Source organism: Strongylocentrotus purpuratus, unplaced genomic scaffold, assembly GCF_000002235.5.
Source record: "Strongylocentrotus purpuratus isolate Spur 01 unplaced genomic scaffold, Spur_5.0 spur5_scaffold_5, whole genome shotgun sequence".
Taxonomy (NCBI): Eukaryota; Metazoa; Echinodermata; class Echinoidea; order Camarodonta; family Strongylocentrotidae; genus Strongylocentrotus; species Strongylocentrotus purpuratus.
In genome coordinates this window covers 1713138-1724225 of record NW_022145611.1, presented here as the reverse complement: position 1 = coordinate 1724225, position 11088 = coordinate 1713138, and the positions used below count along the sequence as shown (strand labels likewise).

General features: G+C 34.6%; 1 protein-coding gene and 1 long non-coding RNA gene across 2 annotated transcripts in view; both read right to left on the bottom strand.

Annotated features, from left to right (window-relative positions):
- Window positions 1–573: 573 nt before the first annotated feature.
- Window positions 574–1224, bottom strand: LOC105440170. Its single transcript, XR_004066627.1, has 3 exons — window positions 1130–1224; window positions 847–948; window positions 574–666 (listed from the first exon to the last, which is right to left on the bottom strand). It is a non-coding gene; the product is annotated as an uncharacterized LOC105440170 (long non-coding RNA).
- A 3563-nt stretch (window positions 1225–4787) lies between these two features.
- Window positions 4788–11088, bottom strand: part of LOC105440173 (transmembrane protein 145-like) — a 45207-nt gene continuing 38906 nt past the window's right edge. The window contains exons 3-11 of the mRNA XM_030998419.1: window positions 10525–10605; window positions 9891–9995; window positions 9272–9446; window positions 7865–7943; window positions 7436–7605; window positions 6573–6729; window positions 5974–6094; window positions 5091–5357; window positions 4788–4793 (exon numbers count right to left, since the gene is read on the bottom strand). Of these exons, the coding sequence (XP_030854279.1) occupies window positions 4788–4793; window positions 5091–5357; window positions 5974–6094; window positions 6573–6729; window positions 7436–7605; window positions 7865–7943; window positions 9272–9446; window positions 9891–9995; window positions 10525–10605 (1161 nt within the window). The remainder of the gene's footprint in view (window positions 4794–5090; window positions 5358–5973; window positions 6095–6572; window positions 6730–7435; window positions 7606–7864; window positions 7944–9271; window positions 9447–9890; window positions 9996–10524; window positions 10606–11088) is intronic.

The window sequence follows — 11088 nt, the reverse complement described above, 5'->3', positions numbered from 1 at the left end:
AAGTCAGGGAGAGAGAGAGGGAGAAGGGGAGAAAGAAATGAAGATGGAATTTAACAAAAAAAGGATTGTTGGAAAAAATGATGAAAGAACCATAATATAATGAAGGAAAGAAGACAATGATAAAAGGTAGTTAAAGATTGAATGATAAAAATTGAAGGCGAAGATATTCACCTTTACGTTTTATCTGTCTGGCATGATAACCTCAACATTGTTATCGATTATTACAATGTGTGTATATACCTTTGAAATGTTCAAACATTTGTAATTTGTGATTTATGTTAGGATCTCAGCCATGAAGGTAATTATTAATATTTTTTACATGAACGTGGTAAATTCCCATGGTAAACGTACAGTTTTTTTTAACCGTTGCAAAAGCGGTCCAATAGCGATCAGTATCGTTAGTCTTGTATTTTTGTTTCTGAAACAAACTAGCTCTTTCTGTAATGATTCAGCCACAAAATCATGTGAAGAAAAAAAGTAACTTCAAAATAACAATTTGAAGAAAAAAACATTTACTGAAAAATAGTAAGGATGAAATAACACTGTCAGATAGAGCAGGTTTACCTTTTGAGGCTCATCAGGAGCAGTGGTATCATGGTTCAATGCCGGGTTGGTCGGTTTGGAGAACCTCCTAGATGATGGCTCCTTCTGGGTCTTGCTAGCACGCTATAGAAGTAAGGCAAGAATAATATCAATTAAATAAATATATTCAAGAATCTTAAAATCTGCAAATGCATCCAAACACGATGCATAGTCCTACGTTTTCAAAATAATCAATGTCAAAGAAATAACATATAATTTCTTAATTATTTATTATTAGTAGATAGATAGATAGAGCAGGCTTACCTTTTGAGGCTCATCAGGAGCAGTGGTATCAGGGTTCAATGCCGGGTTGGTCGGTTTGGAGAACCTCCTAGATGATGGTTCCTTCTGGGTCTTTCTAGCACGCTATAGAAGTATGGCAAGAAGAATATCAATTAAAATCAATTAAACAATCTTGAAATCTGCAAATGCATTTATACACGTTGCATAGGCCTACGTTTTCAAAATAATCAATGTCAAAGAAATAAAATATCATGTCTCAATTATTCATTTAATATTAGAAGATAGATAGATAGAGCAGGCTTACCTTTTGAGGCTCATCAGGAGCAGTGGTATCAGGGTTCAATGCCGGGTTGGTCGGTTTGGAGAACCTCCTAGATGATGGCTCTTTCTGGGTCTTTCTAGCACGCTATAGAAGTATGGCAAGAAGAATATCAATTAAATGAATATATTCAAGAATCTTGAAATCTGTTAATGCATCCGAACACGTCACATAGGCCTACGTTTTCAAAATAATCAATGTCAAAGAATTAAAATATTATGTCTTAATTATATTTTATTAGAAGAGAGTATATAGAATATAAAAGTAGGTATTCCATTTCCACAATTCAGCCATGGAACAATGATAAGTATTTTAAAAACATTTGGTAGAAATTCACCTTTGCAAAGTCCCCTCCATCAGTGGCAGGTAGCCAATCCTCGTCTTCAGATCTTGGACCAATGGTCTGGTCAGTTGGAGCAGTTGGTGGTCCATGTGATCCTAGAACCTGGAGGTTTTGGGGGAGTTGTGCATCAGATCCAGACCCCTTGTTACCCTTGGTTTGCAAAGGCTCGTCATGGTCGGATGGTTTGGCCAGACCCTCGCTCTTGAAGTCCTGGGTAGGAAACCGGGATTCCCCAATGGTCTTGGTCTCGAACGGATCATCAGCCGGTCGAACGTTGATGACTCGAACGTTCGGAGTGCCGGTGTTCATGCTTTTGTGGTCAGGCACCGCTGCATCAGATCCTGATGCCCCAGTGGTCTTCATCTTCAAATACGGATCATTAGCTGGTTGAATGTTAATGAGTCGCACTTTTGGGATACCATGATTCAGGCATTTGCGATCATGCACCACTATATCTGATCCAGATTCCCCAGCGGCCTTGATTTGCATATAAGAATCATCAGCTGGTCGGACAGTTATTTGCCCCAGATTCCCGAAGCCCTTGCTTTCAGGTATCATAGCATCAGATCCGACAGACGAAGCGGACTTGGCCAGCAGAAAAGCAGGTTCGGGTCTTTCGATGCTCTTGATCAGAGACGGCTCACTAGATTCGCTCGATGGTGTGATCGATGGCAGGAAGCTGTAACCATTCGGTCGTTCCTATAACAAGAATGAAAAAGTTGTAGATTTTATTAGGCAATGTTCAAGTCATTAATCTCTCTCCTTTCTCTCACATTGTCACATCGATTTTTAGTAGGCTAGCTAAGAATCACACGAATGTGTTGAAGGTATACAGAAGTTTAATTTAAATTATGAATTTCAAAGCAAGAACAGCAAAAGAGAATATAAAGCTAAAGTATTTAATCAAAAAATAATTATCTTATATATAAGTACTCAAGAAACATGAAATAAATAGATTTTGCTTCATTTGAAATATAATATTAGATTTATATTAAAGGACCTGGTGCACAGGGTTAGTCTTCTTCTGCTTATGATCTGTCACATCCGTATCAGAGACCTTAGGGGAAGTCGGGACGTCCTTATGTAATGAAATTAAATACATAAAATATTATTGCATTAATCAATGTACAGACATTTATACAGGAAAGGATTGTTGTTGTGGTTTCAGTTTTATTTCGACAAATCTAGTCATATCTGTTTACTTACAAACAATTTGTATCATGATTTAAAAGAACACAGATAAAATTCAAAGTATGATAAGCGATTCCATTATTTAAATTCCGATTTTTTTTCAGTAATGCTATTCATACATCCTGAAAGTACATACCGGTTGTTTCTGCACAGAGAAGATGGACAAACCTCCCTTTGGATCAGCAACCTTTAGAAGATAAAGAACGCAGGATTCCGAAGGAGCGAGAAAAAAGATGCAAACATTAGTAAAGTACTCTTAGAATGTCTGCTAGCATTAAAACCTCTCTAACACCATTACTACTTCGTTGTTTATTGATTCGCTTAACCAGTATTGAAACCATGATATTGAAAAAATCGATTTGATTGAAAATAAGATGAGGTGCAAGTCGAGAGTGTGAAGTTTGAAACAACATCATTATCAGTACCAGAATTGTAATTGGCTGTAATGTCATGTGATGCACTCTTTGGAGAATGATGGAACATATTATTACAAAATTAAAACTTTTTAAATCTTAAGAAAATCCAGATCTTTTTCTCAATGTGTACATCTAGAAGATAGAATGTTAGTTAAGAGGCGAAGAAACTTTTAATAAATGTCTGGTTATAAACTGTACATAATCCCTGAATTAGTACAGGCCAATTGAGCTATAATATATTTTCTTTTCATCTGTCCTTTAAAACCATAAAACCATTATTTTAAAGATAGCAATGTTTCTTTGCCCTTAAAGCCAGAGCACTAAAACAAGTGTTATCAAATCGTCGAGTTTTTCACTGAACACCATTAGGATTATGTTTATTATGAATAGATAATTATACAGTACTAAATTTTACAAACGGATATCTTTAAAGATAATTGCAAAGTTATACCTTTTCGCCGGAGTAACATTTCTCCATTTGTTCTGGTATGGAATCAGGACACTTTGGAGAAGTCACAGCGTCCTGTTAAAAGTATACAATGTAAATATAATGTCAAAATATCATTGATAGTTGTTTTCACATGATGCAATTGCCAGAAGTGAATGTGACATGAAATGTATGACACGATTTTGCACATTCAAATTTAGTTTTCTTGTTCTTTTTCTTCGTCATTGTTGTCGTCTTCTTCTTCATCTTCAGCTCCATCTTTTTCTTCTCCTGCTTCTTCTTCTTTTATGTCTTTGTCTTTTCCTTTTTCTTCTTCTAAAAAGACAACAAACAAGAATAAACTAATGTACCAACATAAGTAGTACGAGCACCAATTAATTTGATTATTATACTGTGATAACACGTTCCATTACGTATATTCCGAATGTTTTCTGTCATACTATTCATATATACTGAAAGAACATACCGGTTGTTTCTGCACAGAGAAGATGGAAAAACCTCCTTTTGGAATAGCAACCTTTAGAAGATAAAGAACGCAGGATTCCGGGGGAGCGAGAAAAAAGATGCAACCATTAGAACAATAATTTTAGAATGTCTGCTAGCATTGAAACCTCTCTACCATCATTACTTCTTTGTCGTTGATGTGGGTTTTTTTTAAATAAAAACTATCTGTACAAAGTATTTAATGATTTAATTGATCAGTATAGATTGTCCATATCATCACATCTATATTAATGAGATTGAAAGAAAATGTTTTAGATGATAGGATTAATCAACAGGTCATGCAGATATTTGGCGCCATGGTGTATATTTCAGCAACTACTTTTTGACGTACCGTAGATCGGTTTGTTTTCGGGATGTCATCCATGTATAGTAGTGGTTTTATCTTCATGGAATCATGAGGAACAACACGGGGCATGGCAACAAATCCTTTAGGTGTAAAAATTGGCTGTGTCTCTTGCATGGCGGCAGCAGAGAAAAGAGGGAGTGCTTTTCGTTGACGCCTGGTTGGAGGCACGCGACATTCGTCGTCTTCGAGTTCCATCATCTCGGTCAAAGAGGGTGATAATTGCCAATCTGTTGGTGGTACACTGTAGTTCTGATCAGCTACAGATGCAGACACCGTTGATATTGGTAAGGTTGGCCGAGGGATAACCAAGGATTCGTCCGAGTTTGCGTTGAAAGGCAACTATGAAAATGACAGATTTATACTTCATAAATTTCAATAAAATAAATGAAATTATTTTAGATCTGCTCTAGAAAAAATTATTTTTCTTTTTCATCCATAATTTTTATGACATTTCTAAGTACCGCTCACCTTATTTCTTCTTAGTTTTCTTGTTAAAGATCTTCTTATAATATCTGTATCTGTTTTATTAAATTATTCCCAAGATCGATGTTCTAAGTAATTTATTTAATTGAGTCAATGTATCTATCTATTTAATAATTTCAATTCATTTTCTCAGGGTTCTTTTTTCTCTCTTTATAGGTATGACTTTTATTTTCTAAAGAATCATTGAAAATAATGATAATGAAAACAGAACATACCACCGGAGTAAAGAAGTGCTCAGGTTCATTGTGAATGCTCAAAGTCGTGTCAGGTGCACCGGGAATGCTCAAAGCCGTATCAGGTGCATCGTGAATGGTCAAAGCCGTGTCAGGTGCATCGTGAATGGTCAAAGCCGTGTCAGGTGCATCGTGAATGCTCAAAGTCGTGCCAGTTCCAGTAGGATTCTTTCCAGTCTGGAAGACCGAGTAATCAGGAGAGGCCTGGTAGATATTCTCCACGTCATCATCGATATCCCGGAACGAAATCTAAAACAGAGATCAGAGTAAGAATGAATACTCGCTGGTTATTATATTTTGTATTTTGTACCTATCTTTTAATTTGTTCCCCTTTTATTATTTTGTTCAATATTTTCAGCATTCTTATCTTTTTGTTCGTAATCTAATTAGGATTCATTTTTACAATTAAATTAGTTTTTTTTTTTTTTTTAAATTTGATTTCTGCATTTTCCAAATATAATAACAGATTAACAAAGAACATATAAACGTTACGTAAGGTATAATACAAAACAAGCAAACAATGATAACTTCATGTAGTTTTTTTCTTTTTTACATATGTACATATGATGACGGAACTTGATATTTCTATAATATATTATTATAAATTTAAAGTATGATCCAAACTATCAGTTGAAAAAGTGCAGGAGACCGCAATCATAAGCGAAGCTTGACTATGATGTCGGCCTCGAAAAAAAAATAATCTCAAGGTAAATTAGTTATCGAAACAAATCTCTGTTCCTCTGTTTAAAATCGTATCAAGAGAGCATGATATTTATGTCTCTATCATGTTTACCATTCATAGACATTTGGATGAAAACTAAATAAGGAAAGGAAAATGAAGAGAAATAATGCCCATGATTATTACCTTGCCTGCTTGTAGATGGAAAGGGAACCGTTTATTAAGAAGGTCAGGTCGCGTTATGCACAAGAAATAGGCGTGTCCAGCAAAAGACAACACCAGGTCGATTCCGTTCCAGATATTCGGACTGTGAAGAAAGAATAGAAGTGTTGTGCAGATATTATTCATAAGAAACGAACTATAAAATATCATACTGCAATAGATATGAATTATGTCAAGTAATTTGAGTGATTTAGAGTTCGAGCTTAAAAATGTACCTCTTTGGTAATCATTATACTTTCAACACTTCGGCAAAATGACAAATGTATATACAGCCAGGAATAGGATAGTTTTTTACTTGATGGTTCAGTTCAATGTATATTCGCGTGAGAAAAAGGAGGAACCCTGTACCTGTTAATTCAAGAATTCGCAATCGTGTTGGATAAAAAGATCAAGGTCTTTTTGTTTAACCCATGCTTCACTGTTTTCTAATTAGAACTAAAAGGACGTTAACTCAACCTTAACACAGTGTTATCGCCCTTCTGGCTTTTACCTGACGCATATTCCAGGTTATAAATATGAAAGGGTTAACAAATGAAAGGGATTAATTCATAAATATAAAATACCTTTGCAGAACTGGGTAGACGTAGATGGACAGCAGTCGATAGGTGGGCTCAGTCATAAACCAAACACTAAAGAATAAAGTGAATGGTAAATAGAAGAGCGCCTTTTTCGGGTAGTTCTTAATCGTAAAGAAGCATCCGTACACGAACACAATGCAGCCTGCGGAGAGAGAAAGGAGATAATAAGTAGTCACAAATTTTGTGTTTGTCATTTTAAAAGAAACAATGATTAATTAGAATAATCCTATTTGTCTTTCGTCACCTTTTATCATGCCATTAATTAAGAACAGATACGACCGTGCTAAGATAAAGATCTATGTTTCTATGGATAAAATTTATCTCAATATAAATTCTTAATTTAGTATTGTCCCTATTATAGCCTGTTGAACAAGCATAATAATTAATCTACTTAGACGGAAACAAAAGATCCTATCTGTGCAAATCCATTTTTGAAAGCAAAATACCTTTGAACTCTTTTGTATTAAATGGATTGTAATAGATTGTTTAAAAAAAATGATATCAATCAAGATTTTTGAAATGCATCTATTGTGGTATAAGTGACATAATTATACAGCCAGCTTGGGGGCGATTTCCACATACAAAACAGTATGATCAGTACAATCTTTGTCTTATACAGGGGCGTCGCCATAGAGTGTAGTGTGAAATATGCTCCCATTAAAAAAAACTATGGACAAATTAAAAAAATTCAAAGCCTTTCGGTAATCGCCAGAATTCGAAAACCGTTTGTTTTGTTTATATTTGTGTTTACATTTGCTTATCTTTATGCTTATGTTTCGTTTGCTGATAATTGTTCAGACAACGCCCCCGATCTTCTTTCATTTTATCATTTATTTCCTTTCCCTTACCGCCGAACTTAATACCGATCAAGCCACCTGCAGACATTGACGTCACACTAGCGATGATGTCTTGGGGGTCAAGCAGCACTCGTTGATCAAAGAAGACTACAGTGTAGGATGCTCCGTATACCAAACCAAACACTATCATCTTCAATGTTCCAAAAAGACTCACCTGAGCTCTGTAGAGAGGAAGGAAATATCATTATGAACAATCTCCACCAGCATCATCATCACCATCAACGTCATCATCATCGCCTACATTAACAACGTCATGTTCATCATCATCATCATCTCCATCATCATCATCATCGTCATCATCATCATCATCATCATCATCATCATCATCATTATCATCATCATCTCATCTCCATTGTCATTGTATTACGTCGATTGGGCAAAAGAGATGATTACAGACATGTATTGATATTAGGTACTTACCGGGTGATTGTGAACCCCTTCGATACAAGCAGCAGAACAGACACAAAGAGAATCGTAGACAGGCACGAGAAAATCTCAGCTATAGGGAGAAATAAAACATTCTAATAATACAAGTCAACGTTAAAATAATATACGGCTCTAGCTCTGTCTGTACATTTTCGTTTCTCCTCTGTATAATTAATTACCTTTTAGATTTACCCATTTACACTACAATACTGGTTCCAATACTGCAACCCTAAACAGAACACAACATCAATAAACAAACCAGCAAAACAAAACCGTTTAAGGCGATTTGGGAGCAAATCTTAAGTTTAAGATAAGCTATAACCTACCCGTGTCTTGCATCTTAGTCATTTCAAGTCCAGTTCTTGCAAACCTCGATAACTCGATGTTTAGGAGTAGGAGACACACTGTCTTAAAGAAGAGACTGCTGTAGAACAACCGATAGGTTAGGTGGAGCATTTTCTTCTTAGACAAGACGTCTAGAATAATAATAAAAGAGAAATATACATTGGTATTAACAAATAAAGTAATGAAAAAAGAACAGACCATTAAATGAAAGTGATCAATATGGAGCTTTATTTTGTTTGTTTAATCAATCATTGTACGTATCTGATATCAATTGTTATAATATTATGAAGAAATATTACCGAGAGTCCTTCTTAGGACTCCTCAATCCTCCCTCTCTCTCACATGGTGCACCTGCAAGCCTACTGTATATTATGAATAATGTAATTAACCTAAATAATAAAATGAAATGCAAATGTCTTAGAAACAAATATTGAAATCACAGACAATATATTAACACGTGACTACATGATCTTAAACTTCGACTCAACCACAAAGAATGAAAAATACAAGGCATGGATGATGAAATGAATGGATGATTATTACAACAAAATATATACAATTTTATGAGTAAATAACGACTATGAATATTATTATAAATTTATATAATGCCATTAGAAATACTTACATCTGAATCGGGTAGCAACAATTATCATCGCCAGGTATCCAAGAAAGAAAGCCAAGTCAGTTTCCATCATGACTATATGATTAATGAAAATAAATTAGATTATTATAAACTAGTGTCAAGAAAGTTTTCGATCACGCCGCCCCTTGAATGATTATATGTAAAAAAAAAAATTACAGATACATTACTTTTTCTAATTTTTAGAATATTCTTTTTTAAGAAAACAAGCAATCAAACGAACCATTTAACTGTAGAATACAATGAAGAAATCAAGCATATAATAAAATAATAGATACAGATGGAGAAAGTAGCCAATAAATCAATCAGTTATCCCACAGAACAAGTGAACCGATCATCAATCATCAATAAGTTTAATGTTTACAATCAATCAATGAATAATGTAAAAATCTAAAATCATGATGACTCATTCATACACTTCTGATTCTCGGCAAATTCTTTCATGAGACCGTTGTTTCCATTAGTCATATGAAGTGAATACGTGACGTTCCTTAGTCCTTTTCGGTTGCTTCGGCAGTTAGTAAGATGAACGAAGTAAGACTGTGGGCGCTGTCGGGATGCGAAGTTGAAGCGACCATGACAAACCAGCCACTGAAAATGTGGTTACAATTTAGAAAACATTAATTTTAAGTTAGTATCCCAAATTAATGTTATATATTTCTATGAAGAGGGTTTCAAGACTGCTTTATTTCCTCAGCACTTATATAACGACAACAGTCATCAAACAAGAAATTTCTTTTCCTGTTTTCTGTTTTCTCCCCTCCCCCCCCCCCCCATCTCTCTCTCTCTCTCTCTCTCTCTCTCTCTCTCTTTTCTGTCTTTCTCATTTTCCTATATTTTGTTCCTGAGTTTATTCAATTGATTGGGTTAATAGGCACGAAATGAGCACATTATGTCACATCCTAGATATATATTCTCTTGTTTTACTTACTCTTAGAAAGAATAATCTTATTGACAGCTGAAACTATAATCGCTCTTTTATCACCTCTAACATCCATCACTTCCATCCTCATGCCTTGTTGACTTCATACTCACTTTAAAGCCAGCAGCATCGGTCTTCACGTGACAAACCGGATCAAGATCAGTCAGTATGATTCTGTAGTCCGGGTTATATACACGATCTATCTTATCCCGACAGGTCTATCGTGAAAGGTTATATATTTCATTTTTTGTAATGTCATTAAAAACAACATCCCCATACGGCTTAGACAAATAAACACAATCATGCTATGGAACATAAAGGTATCCTGTTCAGCTAAAAACAGTATTTTATGTATTTCTTTGCTATTTTACATTAATCCTCGCCGAGCATATAATTTATTTCATGAACTTTGAAGATAAAATAAAACTTCTATGTTGTTCTTTTTTCGCTTTTCATTTTTCTCCCTTATTTTGTGTATAAACGGCTTCACCATTAAAAATGTCAAGGTGCCGTTAAAATAAATGTTGTAATTCGAAACGAATAAACGAATTACGTGTCTGACCGTCCAAATATTCCATAATGATCTTTGCACATAATCTTAGTTACAAAGCTTAGTATCTTAATGTAATAATAAACCAAATATTCATAACGTTAATTGAAAAGTGAGATGATTTACATTAAAAACAAGTTTACTTAACATAATAGCAATTTTTCTACAGACCAAGTGAATATTATTCAATATATTACCAGTCTATCTTCATTCGGTCGTATGCCTCCCCACTGCCCATAGCTTTCGTCAAAGATAACAAGACGATAGCAACACTGGTCCTGAAAGAAAAATAATATAATACTGTTACAAAATGACATTTATACTGTCACTGTCACTTCTATACTGATGTTGCTACTACTACTACTACTACTACTACTACTACTACTACTACTACTACTACTACTATACTACTATTACTACTACTACTACTTCTACTACTACTACTTCTACTACTACTACTACTACTACTACTACTACTACTACTATTACTACTACTACTACTACTACTACTTCTACTACTACTTCTATACTACTATCACTACTATTACTACTACTACTACTTCTACTACTACTACTACTACTACTATACTAGTATTACTACTACTACTACTACTACTACTACTACTACTACTACTACTACTACTGCTACTACTAGTGATAGTACTATTACTTCTACTAATACTACTATAACTACTGCAATTATTAAAAATATTACTACTTCGAATTTCTTTTCTTATGATACGACTGCAAATGCCTTGAGA